General features: G+C 37.8%; 2 protein-coding genes across 2 annotated transcripts in view; one reads left to right on the forward strand and one right to left on the reverse strand.

The window, feature by feature from the left end:
* USP47 (ubiquitin specific peptidase 47) overlaps positions 1-8711 on the forward strand; it is a 59216-nt gene extending 50505 nt beyond the window's left edge. Inside the window, exons 17-24 of the mRNA XM_044681828.1 lie at positions 2630-2805; positions 2994-3074; positions 3868-3983; positions 4425-4543; positions 5851-5981; positions 6461-6508; positions 6594-6724; positions 7203-8711. Coding sequence (XP_044537763.1) covers positions 2630-2805; positions 2994-3074; positions 3868-3983; positions 4425-4543; positions 5851-5981; positions 6461-6508; positions 6594-6724; positions 7203-7377 — 977 coding nt within the window. The 3' untranslated portion in view covers positions 7378-8711. The remainder of the gene's footprint in view (positions 1-2629; positions 2806-2993; positions 3075-3867; positions 3984-4424; positions 4544-5850; positions 5982-6460; positions 6509-6593; positions 6725-7202) is intronic.
* A 3896-nt stretch (positions 8712-12607) lies between these two features.
* Positions 12608-21270, reverse strand: part of DKK3 (dickkopf WNT signaling pathway inhibitor 3) — a 64351-nt gene continuing 55688 nt past the window's right edge. Inside the window, exons 4-7 of the mRNA XM_044680806.1 lie at positions 20331-20423; positions 16923-17067; positions 14509-14665; positions 12608-13370 (exon numbers count right to left, since the gene is read on the reverse strand). Coding sequence (XP_044536741.1) covers positions 13121-13370; positions 14509-14665; positions 16923-17067; positions 20331-20423 — 645 coding nt within the window. The 3' untranslated portion in view covers positions 12608-13120. The remainder of the gene's footprint in view (positions 13371-14508; positions 14666-16922; positions 17068-20330; positions 20424-21270) is intronic.

The raw sequence follows: 21270 nt of genomic DNA on the forward strand, positions 1-21270 counted from the left end.
TTTATTGCTTTTGTTATAATTTCTTGGTAAAATTAAATTGATGAATTTACATGCAGATTAGATATAAAAGTACAGCACATTTGATTTATCTGGCAAAAAAAAGTTAAAACTATTGTCCATTTTGGAAAGGGGAATTATGATAAAATGATAGTTTTGGTTAGAGGAAAATAGGAATAATTTTCAAAATAAGTAACACAAGAAAGCCTGGAGACTGTTGAAGAAGTATAACATATTCAAAGTTCTTAAAGACTTTGAAAATTTTAATTATCCATCTTGTTCTGGGAAAGAAAAGAACATAGCTTTATGATTAGATGGAAAAATGAAATGAAGGAAAAGGTTGAATCAACTAATTCAGGTATATCTGACTTACCACACCTTTTTTAAAAAGATAGCCAATAATAGGAGATATTTTAAAATACAACAGAGTAGAAAGTCTTTCTGTGATCACAGTGTATAAGACATAGTTCAATATGATTGGATTCTTTTGTAAGCTTAAATATTTTATTTTATGCATTTAAAAACATTATTTTGAGAAGGATCATAGGCTTTGCCAGGTAACCACAGGAAGTTAGGAACTACATTTTGGGTAGGAGTATGAGGAACATGATATAAAGAACATTAAGAACCCTTGTTCTAAAACCAGTTGACAAAGTATATGTAGTTATCATTAGAACCTGATAAACTCTACCCAAGAATTTTGAAGAAACTTGATGAAAATTTAGAATTACGATGCTGTTAGAAATATCAGATGGATTTCACTTTCTTGTAGCTTATGTAATCACATTTATTTTCCTTGAAAAGTGTACCATTTTTTTCAACGGCACCTCGGTTTCCTTACCCTTCCCAATATGGATACATTCATTCACAGCAAAGACTTGAGGGCAAATCTGTTCCTTATCAGGTAAAAGACACATTTCATTTAACAGATTGCCAGTATAATCTAAGGGAGCTTCCAGAGGAACACTAAAACTCAAGAGGCATATGTTTGTTCTGGGAATGTTCAGAGAAGCTTTACTAAAGAACAGTTCATTACACTGCATGCTCTGTGGGCCTCCCATCAGCATTATTTCTAGACAAGAAAAACCATATCTGACAAAATGACTTTGAACTCATCTAAGTGGAAAATAGTCATGTTGATGGGAAACCATTTACAATGATTGATTTTAATTACTGCTTAATTTTTTTATGTCATAGCTAGGGAATTTATTTAGAAACAACAGGACAATTTAGGGATAAATACAAATGTTTCTGAAAAGAAAAATGTAAACAGTGAGGCCTGGGAAGGATTTTGGCTGAGTCTAGTTTGTTGCAGTTTTATAAATAATTTTAAAATAGATACTGAGGGAATCTGTAGATTAGCAGATAACATTAAGTCCTGGGTTATGTAATATGAAACCCATTGTTGACACTGCAGGAATGTTTAACAAGATCATCTGACTGAACAGAATATTTGCAGATAAGTTTTTATCTAGAGAAGTGTAAAATGATTCATTGAGAGGCCAATAATCCAAATAATATTTTTTGAAAAATAAACCCTTGGCCTTCAAAAATGAATCAGGAAATTAATCAGGCATCATAGACCTTTTCCTGAAAACCATGAGGGTGGTTAATTGAAACAAAGTGAAACTTTTCCTCCTTTGTATAAAAGCCATACTACACTGGAAATGTTTCCTGTATTTCTGGAGTATGACAACTAAAAACATGTAGGCTTTAGGAAAGAACAACTCACATGATCCGGGAATCAGCTTCTGTAGTTAATATGGAGAACAATTCTTCATCCCACAAAATGGACCTTTATGACCCTGAAACAAAATGCTGTTTTGGAACACTATATCTGCAAATCCTGCTTTCTAGAAAAAAGTATAATTCTGTATAGTCTTTGGTATGTAATTAAGAGAAGAAATGTACAGTAATGCTGTTTTTTTAAATAATAGCAGTAGTAAAATAAGTAATATTTTGTTTTTGCTTTTTGCTGGAATAATAGAATTATGTTATAAATTGGGATAATATTCCTAAAAAAGACTCCACTCCCACAATTTAAAAAAATTAGTATTAAACATACAGCTCATATAACTACAAGACTTATGCTTGCGTAACTTTCCTTAAATTTTAAACCCTTGAGTGTTTTATGTAACCATCCATATATACTTTTCCCCTTTGACATCCAACTGTATTTAAAAAAAAAAAAAAAGCAGACTTTTAGTTGGTGGACGGGGGGCAGGGGTAGAGATAATTTTAAAAATGTCTTCCAGAAGTATTATTGTAGGAGCTAATGCTTCAAGAACTATAGTAATCTGTTGATATCTATATCAAATGCATTATTTATTTTCCCCATGTTTACAGAGATCACTAGGAAAAATCAGGAATTTGGCTTTCTAGTTCTTAATAGAATTCAATAACACATCTTTAAAAGATTTTCATTTCATTAGGATATATTTTAGAGCAGTTTCAAAGCAAGCATTTGAATTTTATTGTGTGGTACCTTTTTTAACTGAGTAAAAGTACTATATAATACCTGGATATTGATTGCATGGATGAAATGCAGCTCATTTCTCCCTAAAACACACTGATATTTTTCATGTATAGTTTCATTTGTGCTTATAGACTTTTAAAAAATATTTTTGCTTAGGGTTGATGGTGCATGTTGATAAAAGAATTACACTGGCTGCCTTCAAACAACATTTGGAACCCTTTGTTGGAGTTCTGTCTTCTCACTTCAAAGTTTTTCGAGTCTATGCCAGCAATCAAGAGTTTGAGAGTGTCCGACTGAATGAAACACTTTCATCATTTTCAGATGACAACAAGGTTAATGAAAATAGTTATTTATTACTAGAGTCAGATTTGAATGATCAATTTGATAGCATCACTTGCTCATTTCCTCATGAAGTGAAGTTGAGTACCCTGAAAATGTAATTTTGTTATGATGACAACCTAAGTAACTGTTTTCATTGTTTTCGTGACTACATCTGACAAATGTTGTTTTTGACTTGTAGATTACAATTAGATTGGGGAGAGCACTTAAGAAGGGAGAGTACAGAGTCAAAGTGTACCAGCTTTTAGTAAATGAGCAAGAGGTAAGGAACATCTATTTTAAATCATTGTAAGATAACTTCTTAGAGTTTTTGGAACATTTATTACTTTAAACAGAATATGATTTCATTGATGTGGATACTGCTTCCCTTACAGATAACAGCCTCTCTTGCTTTAAGGGAGGCATTATCTGAAAGTAGGACTTTGATAGAAAAAGGATTTTATTATTAGTTTTCAGTTTTAGGTCTTAGAGACCCCCATTTCTGGAAAAGAAGCTACTTTTGATTTGTCTAAAACCTTTCAATCTCTAAGGTGGACAGGAATTCATAGAAAAGGGCTTTCACCGTAACAAGAATCACATGATCTGCTTTTTAATTCTTTTTATTTTTCTAAATGTTTATCTTAATTGAAACTCAGTTCTTCAATAATGAACCAATATTTCAGTTTCTGCATGTGGTAGGTGATGTAGAGAGAACACAAAAAACTAAAAAGACAATCCCTTCCCTTCAGGGAGCTGGTATCATTTAACTGGGAAAATAAGGCAAGGACACAAAAAATTAAATAACAGTAGAGGAGTTCAGCAATAGAAGGCCTGTCTCAGAACTGCCATTGCCTTACTCATGTCCTCTCCAATTGCAGTTTGCACCTAGTTTGTCAGTTCTATGTCAAGTATATTTTGGAGTGTTCTTAGTAGGTTTCCTTCTATATCTTATTTTCATTTTGTTCTTTGAAATCATGATCCTTCTTCCTTATATGGGTATAGGATAGCTCAATTGAATATGAGTGGCTGTGAACTTTAAGGAATCTCAGCACTTACCAGTTCTTTTGCATTTATAGCCCTGTAGGTTTCTCCTTGATGCTGTTTTTGCTAAAGGCATGACTGTCCGACAGTCTAAAGAAGAGCTCCTTCCCCAGCTCAGGGAGCAGTGTGGGCTAGAACTCAGCATTGACAGGTAAAGGACATTGGCACTTATCCACTGGGATGGTTTAAAGGAAAATGTACACATAGATTATTTGGAGTTGGCACCCCGACTTGTGTTTTTAAAGCCAAACGAGATCAGACTTCTCTGAGCTATTCAAAATTGTAGAACTTCAGTTTTATTTAGCAAGGACTAACATTTGGCTTACAAAGAAATTAGTTTTCTTCTCTAATATGAAGAGGATAGTCTTGGGGATCTTTGATGACCCTTACTGCCTTGCTTTCATTGAATCTGTTTGAAGGCACACTAAATCCACAAAGGCAAGAATTAGGGATCTTCAATACAACTTGCCTAAATTTTTTTTTTCAAGTAGCCATTTATCTTTCTACCTCTTCAATGAACATTTCTCCTAGGCATACATCAGTTAAAGGCTTGGAGGGGAGAGAAGTTTGATATGTCTTAACTCTTTTATAGGTTTCGTCTAAGGAAAAAAACATGGAAGAATCCTGGCACAGTCTTTCTAGATTATCATGTCTATGAAGAGGATATTAATATTTCCAGCAACTGGGAGGTTTTCCTTGAAGTTCTTGATGGTATTATCAATGCCTTATCAGGAAATAATTGTCTTCAGAGCCCTTTAGAAACTAATAAAAATTGAAGTTTTGATAAAACAACAAATAGGCTGCAAGTATTATAGACATTACTTGCATTACAGTAAGAATTAATGAGTTAATTTTTGTGTTTAAAAAAATTATGTTTTTTCTTTAGAAATATTAAGATCTGGGTGCAGTTGGGTGTCTCAGTGAAATGAGAGTCAGGCCTAGAGAAAAGAGGTCCTAGGCTCAAATCTGGCCTCAGATACTTCCTAGCTGTGTGACCCTGGGCAAGTCACTTAACCCCCATTGTTTAGCCCTTACTGCTCTTCTGCCTTAGAACCAATACAAAGTATTGATTCTAAGATGGAAGGTAAGGGTTTAAAAAAAAGAAAAATAATAAGATCTAAAAAATTCTAAATATGTTTGACAAGTAATTTTATTTTTCTGACCAGAGCTATAATTTTACAGTAGGAGGAGCCTAGTAAGGAGCTTCCTCTGACTATAGTACCCATTGGACAAGTACATGCCCTCAGGAGCTGCCTGGGGTCCTGAGAAAAGAAGTGACCTTTCCAAGGCCACATAAGCAGAGTATTTCAGAAGTCTCTGACTTCTGAGAGGACAGCTCTCCATGATCCCACTATTCTTCAGTGATCTTGGCTAGGTGTTAGCCCGAGGCACCTCTCCCAAAGCAGTATCAGGTTTCATGACCTGAGTATTAAGGGAAGTTGTTTATTCCTCTTCCTTTTAAAGTTTTAATTAGCTCCTCTTTATTAATCATTTCTTGTGTATTCTCATCCTGTGCTGTAGTATTTGGAGAATATGGTCTTTATCTCTTGGTTTATATTCTTTTTAGGGGGGAAAACAAAGTTCCAAGGATCTATCATAAACTATTTATAGGAAATCAGAAAAAGGATTCATGACTCTATTAGTCAGACAGGACCCCATAGAAGAGGTGGCACTTGAGAAATCCTTGAAGAAAACAGGAACTTGTTAGTGACCAGGGGGAGAGTAAAAGGAGTAAGCTAACAACATTCACATCAGCCTAGATGTACAAAATACCTTGTTTCCTTCTTAACCTCCCTGCCTCTTCAATTTATTCCTAAATTGTCTTAGGAATGTTGGGGGTGGGGATGTGGAGAATGAAATTGTACTCTTGTTTAAAAGACATTCTTAATTGTCCTTTCCTTTTGCCAATTCAGTTTTTGACTACTTAGAGTTCCATCTTTCTTACCCTAACACTTTTACAAAAATAAAATGTAGTACTCTTTTGCAATAAGATAAATTCTTAATCTTGAATTTCTTAGGGGTGGAGAAGATGAAATCCATGTCACAACTGGCTGTGCTGTCTAGGCGGTGGAGGCCAACAGACATGAGACTGGACCCCTTTCAAGAAGTGGTGTTGGAAAGCAGCAGTGTCGACGAACTGAGAGAGAAGGTTACTTTCCTTTATGTATCATGCACTCTTATAAATGTTTCTTCTATTTTTGATGACATGATTTTGTTAGTTTTAGTCTAAAGAGACTTTCAGAAACAAACTTTTGAGATGGAATATTGAAAACATCTAATAATAGCCTTACCTTTGAGTTGATCGTATATTCACTTTGCTGTTGTGGGGCAGGTAATGCTTTGAAAAGCTTCCTACCTTTTGCCACCAAGAGATTAGTAAGGCCCATTAAATTGAGTCATCTGATCTTATTTTTAATGAATCGATCTGATTTTCAGTCTTGGGGTCAGAGGGCAAAAAACAGGTAAAACAGGAACAAATAACTATTGGTTTCTTGTATGTAGCACGTGCTTTCTCACTTTGAATTTTAATCTATTATAATATACATTGGGGGAGAAGGGACTTTATCTTCAAAACTTGAAATAATTCTTCCCAAACACATTTAGTTGTTTTTTGTTTTTTTTTTCCAGCTTTGTGAAATCAGTGGGATACCTTTGGAAGATATTGAATTTGCAAAGGTGAGATCGGTGATAGATGTAACACACCTGAGTGCAAATATGTCTACCAGCATGACGCATTCATGGAATATGTTCTCTTCCTCAGGGCAGAGGAACGTTTCCCTGTGACATATCTGTCCTAGAAATTCATCAGGATTTGGATTGGAACCCTAAAGTTTCTACACTGAATGTGTGGCCCCTTTATATCTGTGATGATGGTGCAGTGATATTTTATAGGTAATGTTGATGGCATGTTTTTTTACTCCATTAGGCAGGTAGACTTACTTTTGACCATAATTATATTGAAAAAACACATCTAGGTTAATTTGGAGAACTGATTGTCTCTGTTAATTAACTGTTTGCTGAAGGCAGATTGTGATTAATACCCTTCTAGACCGTTTTTTGTAGATAGTCAGGCAACCTGTGTATCATTCTTTATAACTACATCAGTGACTGATGCTTTGATTTCTAACAGGAATCCTAGCATTTCCTGTTTAAATAAGGTAAGGAGTAATAATGAAACACTGAAGTGGAGGGCGGGGAATGGGAGAGGGAGAATGGTGGTGGAGGAAGTATTTGGTTGTTCATCTTGCCAAAGATTTCACTAGTTTGATTATTGTCTGGTTTATCAGCATTGTACATCCTAGCACAATTTATTTTCCCTCGCAGAACATTAAAGAACTATTTTTTAACAGATGTAATCATTTGAATTTAGGGATAAAACTGAAGAATTAATGGAATTAACAGATGAGCAGAGAAATGAACTGATGAAAAAGGAAAGCAGCCGGCTCCAGAAAACTGGACATCGCGTAACCTACTCTCCTCGTAAAGAAAAAGCACTAAAAATTTATCTGGACGGAGCACCAAATAAAGATTTGACTCAAGACTGATTCTTCTAGTGTAGCATTTTCCCTGGGGGATTTTTTGTTTTAATTGGAAGGTTTGCTACTACTGTGTAGTGCCAGTATGGCAGGACACTCATTAGGGGTAACGCAATGACACCAGCGCTGATTGGGATGCCGTTTGCCAATCAGAAGCTCAGGGCCCAGTGGGTCGCTGTTTTGACTTGGAATCATGTTGTGCACTATAGTCATATGTACTGTAAAGCTAAAAGGGACGTGCAAATTTAAAAACAAAAAAACAAAAAAACAAGAAAAAAAAACCCCTATAACTAGGAAAGGGGGTGGGGGGAAAAGAGTGAGCATTTATGAAGACAGAAATGTGCACATAGGAGCTAGTAAAACTAGTCTCAAACAGGATATTCATAGCTTACTAATAAAAGCTGTGCAAAGGCCATGAATGAATGAATGATTTTCTTTGTTTCACTGATACACACATTACCTCATTGACAATTCGGAAGTAAATGCAACTTGTGTTAACTCACAGAAAACAGCAAAAGTAGGAGCTGAAGACATAATGGAATCATTATCAGAACCAGCTGTAACAGGAAGAAGTGTGAAGGTGTTTTGTTTGTTTGCTTGCTTGTTTTGGGGGGTGTTGTTGTTTTGTTTTTTAAAGTATTAGGAACATTATTCTCAAAATAACATCAGAAAGTTCCCTTTAGAAAGTTCCCAGCAGGTGATAGCTCAGTTTACTGCAGAATTGTAACTGTTCAGATGTAGAAAAGAATTTCACTATTTCATCCAACATTGTAAATAAAATGTTCCCATTCAATTATCAAAATTGCAGTTCTAACATTTACCATGGCTAATCTTTTCCCACATCATTTTTCATTGTGTACATTTGTGTACATTTGAAAGTATTGCAGCATATTTAAATTTAATTCTCAGTTAGGTTTCATGATGCTGGGTCCTGTAGGATTTACTTTTTCTTTGTTGATGAGCTTTCTGTTTGACTGCCCTTTTTGTACATTTCCTTTTTGAAGACTCCAAGTTTGAATCTTCTAGAACCCTTGTAAGTCAGACCTTACTTTTTGGAGTTGATTTCTAGTAATGTAGTTTAACTTTTGGAAATGTCTTAAAGTCTTACAAAATAATCTTGCTAATAAAATCAAATCATCATACAAGACAGAAACCGTCAACATGAATTCATTGCGAAATCTGCAAGTTTTCGCTTTGCTAAATAAAAATATCAATGAAAAAATTCTATATAATTTTTGGAAATGCCATCTAATTTATAAAAATCAGTAAAAGGTTTTGGTAAACTTTTTCATGCCAGATGCTGTTTACAACAATGAACATGCCAATAAAACATTTGTTCATTCTGTTGTGTTATTTAGTTATTAAACTTTTGTGGATTTAGAATCTGGATAGGTATTGGACTTAATTTTGTTCAAATAGATGCTTTATGACATAATATGGGTTGTGCCTCCAAAAAACAATGATTAAATATACTCAGTATAGTTAAAAGATTGAAGCAATTAAAATACCCTGAATAAAAGTAGAACTTACCCTTTAATTATCTTGTTAATATTTCAGAATTGAACATTAAGAAATTAATTTCTTACAGTACAAATTTGGGAACTTAAGTTTGTATCTCACAGAACTTCAGGCTGGCCCTCAATATGACTTATAATTATGGAGTATCAGAGAAGGCAACAAAAGCCTAGTAAGTCTGAAGTCTAGGTTCCTAGAGTCAGAGGCCTGGCACCACCCAACACTGAGGGCCCTATTGTAGATGGTGAAGGCACTTGGAATGAAGGGGTGTTGGAGGAGGTAACTTTACATTCAGCTACCCAGAACCTCAACACTTCCTAGCTGCCTACATTTAGGAAAGTTAATGTCAAAGGTACTGTAGTGTTTGGTCTAAAGCACAGATATGCTTTATCAGTCTGTCATGGCAAGCATGAAGTTCAAATACTGAAACTAACAGTGTAGTTTCATAACCTATGCAGGGCTGTTACCATCACTCACTACCATGACCATGGAATTCATCCCTAACTTTAATAATCTTGACAAAATGAAACATCAGCGGTGCAACTTTTGAAAATATTCACCTTATCTTTGGCCTCATTTATGGAAATGCCACATTTGAGTTCACATAAAGCAGGCCCTTTACAGAATATTTCTGGAGTGTTGTGGGCACAATATTTCAAGAAGGACGTTTCATTCAAAAAAACATTAAATAATCCCCTTGCCCTGCCAAAATAAAATTTAAAACTTTTTACCTTGGTCAAGTTCCTGCCTCCCAAGGGTTTAATTTAACCATGTAGGGGAGAGAATGGGATATTGCCTTATACACCGATAAATTTTTTTAAAGGGGGGAACCAACCTAGAAAACCCAAATTAACATTGTGTTAACATTTTTTGTTAAACATGCCCCGATTACATCTTAATCTGATTCTGGCAGCACTAGGGTTTGTGCTGGCTACTTGCCAGCTATCCAGAGTTTAATGCCTAGAGCCATAAGAAGAGGATAAGAGGCTTGTCCAGGGTAGAGGAACTTGGAATAGCCAGTATGGGTTGGAGGTTGGACCTGAACTCATCTTCCTGGCTTTGAGGCCAAGTTTCTTTCCTCCCTACCATGCCAAGTGGAAAGAATTTGGGAAGAAATATGAGAGAGCTTGTGGAGGCAATATTGACAAAATTTGTCACCTAAATGAATATGAGGAAAAAGAAGAGGCAGACAACCTCAAGGTGACTAGGAGACTGGTAATAACCATGGGAGAGAACTTCAGCAGAGCGGCAGGTTTAGCTTAGTATGAGATGCTAGTGGATATCCAGGTGATGAGGTCTAGCAGACAGGTGGTGGTAGGAGACTAGAGAGAGATTAGGGCTGCCTTTCTAGAGTTAGAGCTGAAAGGGACTTAGACCAGTGGGTGTCAAATTCAAATAGAGATGGGAGGCTACCAAATCATACATGCAAATATATGTAGGTCACAGAATGACTTAGAAAATCATAGATTAACATGTTTTGTATATGTTTTAAGATATTTCCCAAATATTCTAATTTTATCATGCATTTAAAAACATTCTGTGAAAGGGTCTGAAAGACCTACCAGACTGCCAAGAATCTGACACCAAAAAGGTTAAGAATCCCTGCTCTTGGGGCTGAGTAGTAAAAAGGAATAAGGATTAATGGCACGATAGCAAAAATGGCAGGGTCTAAGTACAGGTCTGTTAAAGCTGGAGCACTGAGGTAAAGCCTTGGGTGTGCTAGTAAGGAACAGAAAGGGAGAAACTGAGGATGAAAGAGAGTGACTGGTGAAACAAACTATTCCTCAGAGACTGGAGCAAAGGAAAAGGGCAGGTGAGAATGTAAAGAGATTTTGGAGTGTGAGAGAATGATAGGAACCCCTCCAGATTGTCTAGTTTCTCAGGAAGAAGTGAGGTCATCTTGTTGATAAATATCTAGATATTCCGATCTATTTGTCAGTTGGGCCAGAGAAGAACAGCCAGCCTGGAAACAACCTGGATCAGAGAATTTTACGACTGAATGAGGGAGGTTAGTTATTCCTATCTTGTATAACCCCCATGCTTTTAGAGGTGATGAAGGGAAAGACCTAAAAAAGCTCAATGACATGCCCAGTTTCACAGCTACTTTGGACAGAGCTGGGCTTAATACCAAAGTCATAATATCAAGTCATAAGAGCTGAACTGTGGTGGTGGAGTGTTTAACCTGGAAGAGAGCCAGAAAAAAGGAGCATGATCATCATTGTGTTCAAAACTGAAGATGGTGGATCATTACACCTGGCAGACTAGGATCCTTCAGCAGAAATAGAAGTCCACTCCAATGAAAGCCATTTAGGGTGATGAGGTTGTCACTGGGTGGTTTTTTGTTTGTTTGTTCGTTTGTTTTTTATGGAACCAGGCACTTAAAAAGGATTATTTCATTGGTTGGACTTTTACTAGTTGATGTCTAGGATCCCCTTTAAATCAAGATTGTGTGTTGTCACAAAAAACTATGTAAAATGTAGTTTAAAAATCGACGCTTTGTTGTAACAGTGGACTTTTTTTTTAACATATCTTTGGAAATATTATTTGTTAATGTCATATTTTACCCCAAAATTATTTTTAGCTTTTGGTCCCAGAAAGGCCCCACTCCATATATGATGTTAGTCATTGATATACTATCCTCCAAATGCTTTTTGAGCAGCAATAGAAAATTAGATGAATAGTGAATCTTTTGGCCTCAATGGCCATGGTACTGGCTAGCTTTCCAAGTCATGTTTTCTTCTGATATTTTAAGTATTCCTTGCAGCTTTGAATAATAAGTTAAAATGAAATGTACGGAGCTAACTTTTTTGAGGTGATTTTCATGCATCTTTGTGGTGGGAAAGGGTGGTGGCTCTAATCCATAATTTTCTTGGCATAAGAAATACCCCATCAGACAACTGATCAGTGCAGATATCGAGCATCTCTACAGTCCCCAGAGTCACTGAAAACTTGTTACTTTCCTTGAATAACAAAATCTTTATGTGTCAGTGGTAGAACCTGAACTCGCATCATTCTGACTCGGAGGCCTGCTCTCTATTCACTAAACTACATTGCCTATCCCTCCTTAATAATCTGTAAGAATTGGGCTTATTATGTCTTCAAAGAAATTTAAGAATTTGGTATTGGCACTGGCATTGGCAGCCATCACAGTTGTCCTATTAAAAGGATATCACTATTCTGAAGAACTCCTATTTTTCCATTTTATTAAGATTGTTTGATAGCAACTGAAGAATAATTTCATAAATTTTAAATATTTGAAATCACCCAAAGTATCTTGTTTGAAGGGTAGAGGATGGCTAGTTAGTATGTGCACTTGACTTCAGTCAGATCAAGTTACTGAGGTTAATGCCATAAAAGGAAATTTACAGTACCATCTTTCTTTGCCGAGAAGTTAGGTGTGTAGACTATTGGTGAGAATGTATTGCTGATAAGTAAATATTCTTAAATTTGGAGTACTAGGGGGAACTTTTACAACCAGATCTCATTTCAGCTGTGTTTAAAAATAGAATCCTCTTTTCTCTTTTGTGGAATTTGTTGAATGTGTCTTTGGTCATTCTTTCCCCAGATAAACATGGAAACATAAATGGGGCAGCCATGGAGACTTGCTACTAACTGAGTCTCCTTTCTTTATAGCTACACAAGTGGAAAATATCCCCAGAAGTTTAAGATTTGGTCAACTGGATTTTTCATGTAAAAAATACTCAGAAACTTCAGTTGTTGCCATTTCACCATGATTATATTTTCAAAATTACAAGGAATTCTGTACACGGCTAAAGTTCACTGCCCCTAAAAAACCATTAGTGGGGGAAATTGTTTCCCATTAAAGCTCATCCTACCAAAAACTTGCAAACCAATGTGAAAGGGTTAGAAATGCCATTTCCCTACCATTCATATTAAACATTGGGGATAATTTAAGCTGAGCAAGTACAAAAGTGAGAATTCACTTTTTTTATATATCTAGTTTATAATTTTGAGTCATCTGGCCAAAAACATAGCAAGCCTAATTAACTAATTTTTTAATGCAACCTTTTTTGGTCCAGATGTATAAATGAACTCAAAACACACCGAGAAAGAAATCTCGTCTGGACATGCATGAAGAATATTCCCTCTTAAAATATATTAATTATTGAATTGCACTTCTATCCAATGATGAATGTGTTTGGGGCCTATACAAGCAAGACAATATACACAAATTACACTTGTAAAAAGACTAGATTACAAAGCTGTCCTTGTCCATTTAAATCTCATCTACATAAAACAGATCAGAAGTCACAGCAGGCTCATCTAGAGAGATTTCTGACAGATCTCTCTCCAGGTTTTCCAGTTCCCTACGGACTTCCTGAACGAGTTCTCCATCATCATCCTGGTCCTCGGTAATGTCCCCAGGCAGCAAGCTGAACAGAAGGCCCTCATTTGCCATTGCCTGCTCTTTGTCTTCATGCCTCGTTTTATTGAAGGATAATTCGCACACATACACCAAGCTGTGCCTAGAAAGCAAGCAGCTGAGTTTGGTCACAATTCCCCAGTGTGACTTTTGTTGAGCATTTCAGTGGAGACCAGCTCCCTGCTCAGAAGCAGCCTTGACAATGTTCAACTGCTTCCAGAGCTCAAGCAAGACTGTCCAGACCATGAACACAATGGCCAGTACCTTTTGACCATGAAAATTCTGCATTTCCAAAAATGTTTTTTCTTTATGCACGGAAAAAAATCCAAAGAGCGCCTGATATAGTCAACTGATCTGAATGAGCAATTACATTTACTCAATCTCCCTACCGGTTCAGTGACCCAAATTCCCAGTAGATGGGGAAACTAACAGCTAGCATTTATGTCATACTTTAAGGTTTGCAAAGTGCTTTTATGTGTGTTATCTCATTTGATGCTGCTATAATTATGCTCCCATTTTACAGGTAAGGAAACTCAGGCTGAGAAAGGTTAAGTGACTTGCCAGAGTGTCACAGTAATTATCTGAGGCAGGATTTGAACTCGGGTCTTCCAGATCCTAAGTCCAGTGTTGTATCCACCACGCCACGAAATGATCTTAGGAGCCATTGAGTCTAACCCTTCCATTATACAGAAATGGTCAAGTGCTTGCCCAAGGTCCCTCAAGTATTGTGTCAAACCTGGGATTTGAACCCAGGTTCTATGACTCCAGAGCTAGTTGTCCGGAAACAATAAAATAAAAACACTACCACCCTGTTTTGTGGTTTAACCTAATGTGGACTTCTAATTGGGAAAACTAAAGGACTGGTATCTTTGAGATAAATTAGACTTGTGCTGCTTGGCCCCAGTGGATGGAACTAGGATCCATGGGATAGACATTTTACTATCAGGGATAACTTCCTAATCATTCAAACAACATTGCAAAGGGCTGTCATACAAGAAGGACTCAGACTCACTGGGTCCACCAAAGGCTGGATGACCACTTGTTAACACCAGAAAGGTCTCCTTCCAACGTTCAGATTCTGAGCCTTTGGCATGACCATAGTCATGCTTAGAATCAGATAACAAGTTGCTGAGCTAGAATACTTGTGGGAAACGTGTGCTGGAAACCTGGGGGTCTAACCTGTGTTCTGACCGAAAGAGAGGTTTTGGTTTTGTCTTGTTTTTGACGGAGAACTCACTCACCTGTGTGGCTGACAGATTAAACCAGTGGCACATGGGCACCGGTCTAGTGCCCCATCAGGCTCCAGCTCCCATGTGATGAGATCCAGTAGTCTATTAGAAGGGTCGTGGCAGAGTTCTCCCTCCCCTGGCAGTGGTGTGCACACAGGAAAGAGGAGCCCTGCAAGAGGTCAACAAAATCCTTATTGAAATCTCTGAACTCCAGAAAAAATAGGATGTGACCTTGCCCTGGAACGTATCCCATGGCTCAGAAGAAGAGATCCACTCTCATGGTCTCCATTTTCTCACCTCCCACTCCTACTGTGAAGGAGATCGTTTTCCCTTTATAACCCTCCACACTCTGGCTTTCAACCTCATGGCTCAAGTGAGACTGCTCTGTCCCAGCTCACCCAGCTTAGAATATCCCCTCCTGGAGGGCAGGGGCTTTACCTATGCTAAGTGTCTAAACACTCTTCACTCATCTCTTCATTGCCAATCCAATCCCATTTTCGTATTCCTTTTCTTGACCTGAACAACTCTCCTCCGGGACTTAGCGACTTTCCTCCCTGGCTTTTTCTCTTTGAACCAGTTTGATGATTCCTTACTTGCCTTTGATCATCAGCCCTGTCCCACCTCTTACACATGGAGATATCCTCAGGGCTCTTTTCTCTGTTCATCTCCTGGGATGGTGGATCACCTGAGCTCCCATGGGGTCAAGGATCACATCTCTCAGTGGAACATGCCACAGTCACTTCAGACAACATCCCCCAAACAGTCTTCTCCCCCCTCTAACCTGACTTCTTCCAGACCTCCCTGTTTTGTTCTGAGCATCATCAATCGCTCGTGTTCCCAACCTCAGAGTCTCCTTTGACTCCTTCCCTCTCGGGGCCAGTGACCAAGTCTCCTTGCTTTTACACCCACAATATGTCTCACATCTTTCCCCTTTGCTTCATCCAGTCACCACTCCCCACCTCCACAGCAGTCCCTCATTACTTCTCACACAGACTCATGCAATAATCCCATTGGTCTCCCCACCTCCCATCTCTCCCCTCTCCAAGCCATCTTCTACACGATAGCCAAACTGATATTTCTAAAGGACGTGTCACTCCTCTGCTTAAGATCCACACCAATGGTTTCTGCTTGCCATTAAGAGAAAATATGGGGTGGAGGGGGGGAGAATGAGGTGGTTCATGGATTGAAAACCAGGCTTAGAGACAGGAAATCCAGGGTTCAAATCTGACCTCAGATTTCTAGCTGTGTGACCCTGGGCAAGTCACTTAACCTCCATTGCCTATCCCTTACTGCTCTTCTGCCTTGGAACCAATACAAAGTATTAATTCTAATAAGGAAGATAAGGATCCTTTTTTTAAAAGATAAAATACAAAATCTGTGGCTTTTAAGTGCTTTATCATATCGTTCCAGCCTACCTTTCAGGCTTTTAACACCTTATTCTCTTTCACTCTACATTCAAGACAAACTGGCCTGCGTGTTGTTTCTGGTATATGGCGTTGCATTCCCATCTATGCCACCTCCCTCATTTCCTTCAAAGCTCAGCTTGGATGATACCTCCTATAGGAAACTGATTGTTATCTCCTTGCTCCTCCAGTCTCCTGAGGAGGGGGGTGAAGAGGATTTGGCTCCTGAAAAAAAATGGACTTACTCATCAGAAAGGAACTGTCCTTTCTATCTGGATATTCAACTAGAGACTTAGAGGATTGCTGGGAGAGGAAAGAATTAATCCATCAATCCATCTTCCTTTGAGGATGCCCCTGGAGTCTTTGCTTCTGAACCTCTGACGCACCACGGGGAAAATCCTAGGACTAATGGGTGGGACTTGCCGAGAGGTAGATTTCAGAATCAAAAAAGACACTTCCTAAAAATCAGAGGGGTCCAAAATGGATTGTTTCAGGAGGTAGTGGGTCCCCCCTCATGGGCCCAGCAGAGATGTCATAGCAGGGGTTCCTTAATACCCTTGATTTAACCAGCTTCCCCTAGATGTCTCCTTTACCTCTTTTTAGCTAAGAGAAAAGGCTACAGGTAGGAAAGCTAAAGAAGGACAGGATAACTTCAATTATTTGAAGGGTTTTCACATGGAAGTGGGATCAGGTTTGCTCTGCTTGGACCCAGAGGGCAGAATTGGAACCAATACCTCAAGAAAAACTTAATAACAATCAGTGCCATCCCCAAATGGCATGGAATATCTCAGTCCTTCTTCACTAAAACGCTTCAGGGACAACCAGAGCTACTGTAGAGGATTCTTGCTCAGGTAAAAGTTGGGCTGGATGCCCTCTATGATCCTTTGGAACTCTGAGAGTCGGCCGTGCCAGGAATCATAGTGTTGCTTCATTCATCCATCTACTTGACCCGGTCTTATTGAAACAGGCTTCTTCAGCCTACAGAGAACAGCTCGAGTGGCTGAAACAGGGGAGGCCACCTACCTTTCTGAAAAGCACAGCACAGGCCAGGCTGGCAGCCTTGCTGGTTGTCACAGATGGTCCCATTGCTACCCTTTGAAGCACCTTTTACACAATGACCCCAGACACAGAGCTGGTCCCCACAGCATTCGCTATCTCTTGAGCAGAGCTTGAGAAAGAGGACAAAAAGCACGAAATGAGGGCCTTGAGACCTAGAGGTTAACTCAAGACATAGTTCAAGGGGGCAGCTGGGTGGCTCAGTGGATAGAGCACCAGGTCTAGAGACAGGAAGTCCTGGGTTCAAATCTGGCCTCAGACACTTCCCAGCTGTGTGACCCTGGGCAAGTCACTTAACCCCTATTGCCTAGCCCTTACCACTCTTCCTTAGAACCAATACCTGGTATTGATTCTAAGATGGAAGCTAAGAGTTTAAAAAAAAAAAAAAAAGACATAGCTCAGGAGACTGAGTGGGACTCAGTGGGTTAGTGGTCATGGCAGGATGGTGAACCCGTGTAAATGTCACCTACCACCAGTGAACAGTAGGTTCAGATGGGGAGAGGCACACATGAGAAAAACCGAATGCATACAATTTTGATTTTGCAAAGTAGCTTAATGAGGAGTTGACTGATGATCTACGTTGCAAAGTAATCCCATATGTGGCTCTTTTAATAGCAAAATCAGCTTCTACAATTTAACTTGGAAATTTTGGTAGCATCAGAAGAACCATGAATTTGAATTCCATATTTGGACTCTGCTCTTAATTATATGATGCTAAAAAAAACACTCCCCACCCCCTTTTTTTTAATCAATTGCCTCATTTGTAAAATGGAGATAAATAGCATTGTTATTACCTGCCTCACGGGGCTAATTTGAGGCGTATGCTTTGTAAATACCGAATGCTAAACAAAGGGAGGTACACAATAGTCAGTGAATCCTAAAACTGTAACTACTGGTGTAAGGATTCACTATTTGACAAAAACTTTGTGAAAAACTGGAAGCCAGTCTGGCAGAAATTAAGTTTAGCCCAAGATTTCATGCCATATTTCACAATAAGCTCCAAAGATAGATGGTCTAGATATCAAAAACAATCATAAACAAAACAGAGAAACAAGGAAAAATTATCTTTTATGCCTCTAGACAGGAGAAGAATTCTTGATCAGTCGAAGGATAGAAAAGATCATAAAAGATATAAAGCTCACTTTTTTATTAAATAATAGTAAAACGTTTTTGAACAAAACCAATACAATTTAAAGTGAGAAGAAAAGCAGTTAATTAAGGGAAAAAAATCTTTTTAGCAGGTTTCCTTGGTAAACGTCTCCTTTCCAAGAGATAGAAGGAACTGATTCAAATATTTAAGAATGACAATCATTTCCCAATAGATAAATTGTCAAAGGATATGAAAGGACAGCTCTCAAAAGGAAAAAAGGAAAACTCTCAAAAGTGGCATTAAAAAAATTCTCCCAATCATAAGTAATTGGAAAGAGGCAAAGATCCTACCTTGTACCTATCAGAGTAACAAAGGTGACCAAAAGGGATAATAACTATTTTTGGAAGGATTGTAAGAATGTAGGCTAATAAATGCACTGGTGGTGGAAATGTGAATTAGTCCAGCCACTTTGGAAAGTAATTTAGAACATTTCCACCAAAGTCATTAAGCTGTGCATACCAAATGACCCAGTATTATAGGTAGGTCTATACCCCAAAGACATCAAAAAAAGAAAAAAAGGCCCCAATTTATATTTATAACTCTTCTTTTTGTTTGTAAGAAAGACCTGGAAACAAAGGAGGAACTCATCAATCAGGGAGTGGCTGAACAAATTACAGTGTATCAATATAATGGAATATGTAAGAAACAATAAAAAAATAATTTCAGAAAAAGTGATACAGAGTAAAGTGAGAATCAGAAGAGCATTCTGTACAGGTAACAATCGCATTGGGAAACAACAATTTTGAAAAAGTTAGGAATTCTAATCAATGTGATGACCAATTCAGGCTCTAAAGGTTTGATGATAAAACGTGCTCCCCACCTCCTGACAATGAGATGGTGGACTCACAGTACCAAATGGTGTATACTTTTTTGGACCTGAAAGACATGTGGACTTGTTTTGCTAAACTATGCATATTAAAAAGACTAGCAGGGGCATCTAGGTGGCTCAATGGATAGAGCATCAGGTCTAGAGTAGGAGGACCAAGGTTCAAATCTTAGAACCCTGGGCAAGTCACTTAACCCCAATTGTGTAGCCCTTGCCACTCTTCTGTCTTAGAATTGATACTAAGACAGAAGGTAAAGCTTAAAAAAAAAAGATTTGCATTCTTTATGGGGGAATGGGACAGGTAAGGAGATACAAGAGTTGGGGAAGTAGTGATAATGTTGCCCCAAAAAGAAACAAAGAAAGAAAGATTGTAGTTTTTTAAATGCACAGAAAAGAACAGAATGAAGCTCAAAAGGAACACTGACAAATAGGATAGTTTTGAAAGCGACATGCTAAATTTATTATATAAATTTTAAAAAGCAAACTGTACATAATAAAGATTATTTCTCTTACTTCGTACATGAATTGTTGGGGGTCTTTTTGGGGGGTGATGTTTGTTAAATTCAGAATAATTTTTTGTTAAAGAAAAGAGAATTATTGTTTTGGAGATTCTTATTTCTCAGGCAGGTCTAGTGTGTAGATGAGAGTATTTTATCACTATGTTCTGGGCAAACAGCTGATTACTCTCCGTATATCTAAGTGCCCTACAGGGGCATTTCTTTACAAGAACTCCCTGACTCCAGCCCAAATTGAAGGCTAAAGATTTAGGTATCATATATAACACATTTGCAATCTGTCCAGGAGGCAGAGATGCTATTGATCCTTCCTACCCTGATATGCTAGTCAGGAAAGAGTCTGTACTACATGAATAGTGAGGATTGGATTTAGAGCTTTCTCTGCAGAGCGATTTCTCTCATCCTCCTCCTTCTGAGAAGTCCCCCAAATGGATCATATTATCTTTGGTCTTTCCAAGAATACTTGGAGTCAGAGAGTATCCACTGAGAAAACATTTCCTAGTGTACACTGGATTTTGGAACTTTGACATTTTCCTATGGGTTGAACACCAGATTGTCAAAGGGACCAGTAGCAAAGTCAGACTTTGAGGCCTCTGCAAAAAAGGTTCTAAGAGGACAAGACTAGAGGAACATGGGGCAGGTAGATGGCTCAGTGGATTGAGAGCCAAGCTTAGAGACAGGAGGTTCTGGGTTCAAATTTAACCTCAGACACTTTCTAGCTATATGACCCTGGACAAGTCACTTAACCTCAATCGCCTAGCCCTTAACACTCATTTGCCTAGGAATTTATATTTAATATTGATTCTAAGACAGAAGAGAAAAGAGTTTAAAAAGAAAGACTAGAGAAATATCATGTTAGACCTTCACAGAGGTTAGTTACTTACTGTTTGTTGGCTTTTACAGAGTTCACAAGTATATTCAAAACTGGAAAACTGGCAATATTTCCCTGTCCCACAGTCCTCATCGATGATACATTCCTAGAAGGGGAAACATCGTTACATCATTGAACAAAATGGCTCTGCTTTTCATTGATTTTTAGCAGTTATCTACAGGTGCTCCTATTATTCCAATTTCACAGATATGGAAAACTGAGGCTGAAGTGACCAGTACAGTTTCTCAAAGCTGATGGTGTCAGAGACAGGATTTGAGCACAACCCCTCCAGACTTCAAGTCTAGCATTTCCCTCTTTAACTTGTTGTGACTAAAAGTATCAATCTCTTTGAAAAATCTAAAATAGTACAATATAGTAAAAATAATTACTATTACATGCTAATTAGTAATGGGATGCAGACTATAAACATCTCTCAGTCCCACTCAAAATAATAACTTCTAAGTTCCAATTTGATCCAATTCTAAGCCTTATTAGACACCTACTGTGTGTAGAGCCCTGGACTACATGCTGGGGAAAATATCAAATTTAGCTGAAACATAGCCTGCTCTCTGCTCCCAGAAATGTTTTTGTGTGTTTACTTTTCAACTAAATTGTCATTTCTGTGAAGCCATGACTTGTGTCTCTTCCCCGACACAGGTCTTGGTATTTAAAAAATGTTTGTGGAATTGAATTTAAATTGAGCTTCTAATAATTGAGGGACAATTTCAAGATCACTGTTTTCCTTCTTTGGAGATCATGGGTGTTTTGTTTTATTTTTTTAAATGTAATTGCTCTTTGCTTTCCTTCTAATTGAGCAATCAAACATTTATTAGATTTTTTTCTATTCTTTCAATTATTTATGTTGTGCAGGCCACAAATTCAGCTTTCACAATTTTTATCTCTATTTAAACCATTCAGGAATTCCACGGTGCCATGATCTCTCTTTTCTTTTC

The sequence above is a fragment of the Gracilinanus agilis genome, chromosome 6, assembly GCF_016433145.1.
Source record: "Gracilinanus agilis isolate LMUSP501 chromosome 6, AgileGrace, whole genome shotgun sequence".
NCBI classification, from domain to species: domain Eukaryota; kingdom Metazoa; phylum Chordata; class Mammalia; order Didelphimorphia; family Didelphidae; genus Gracilinanus; species Gracilinanus agilis.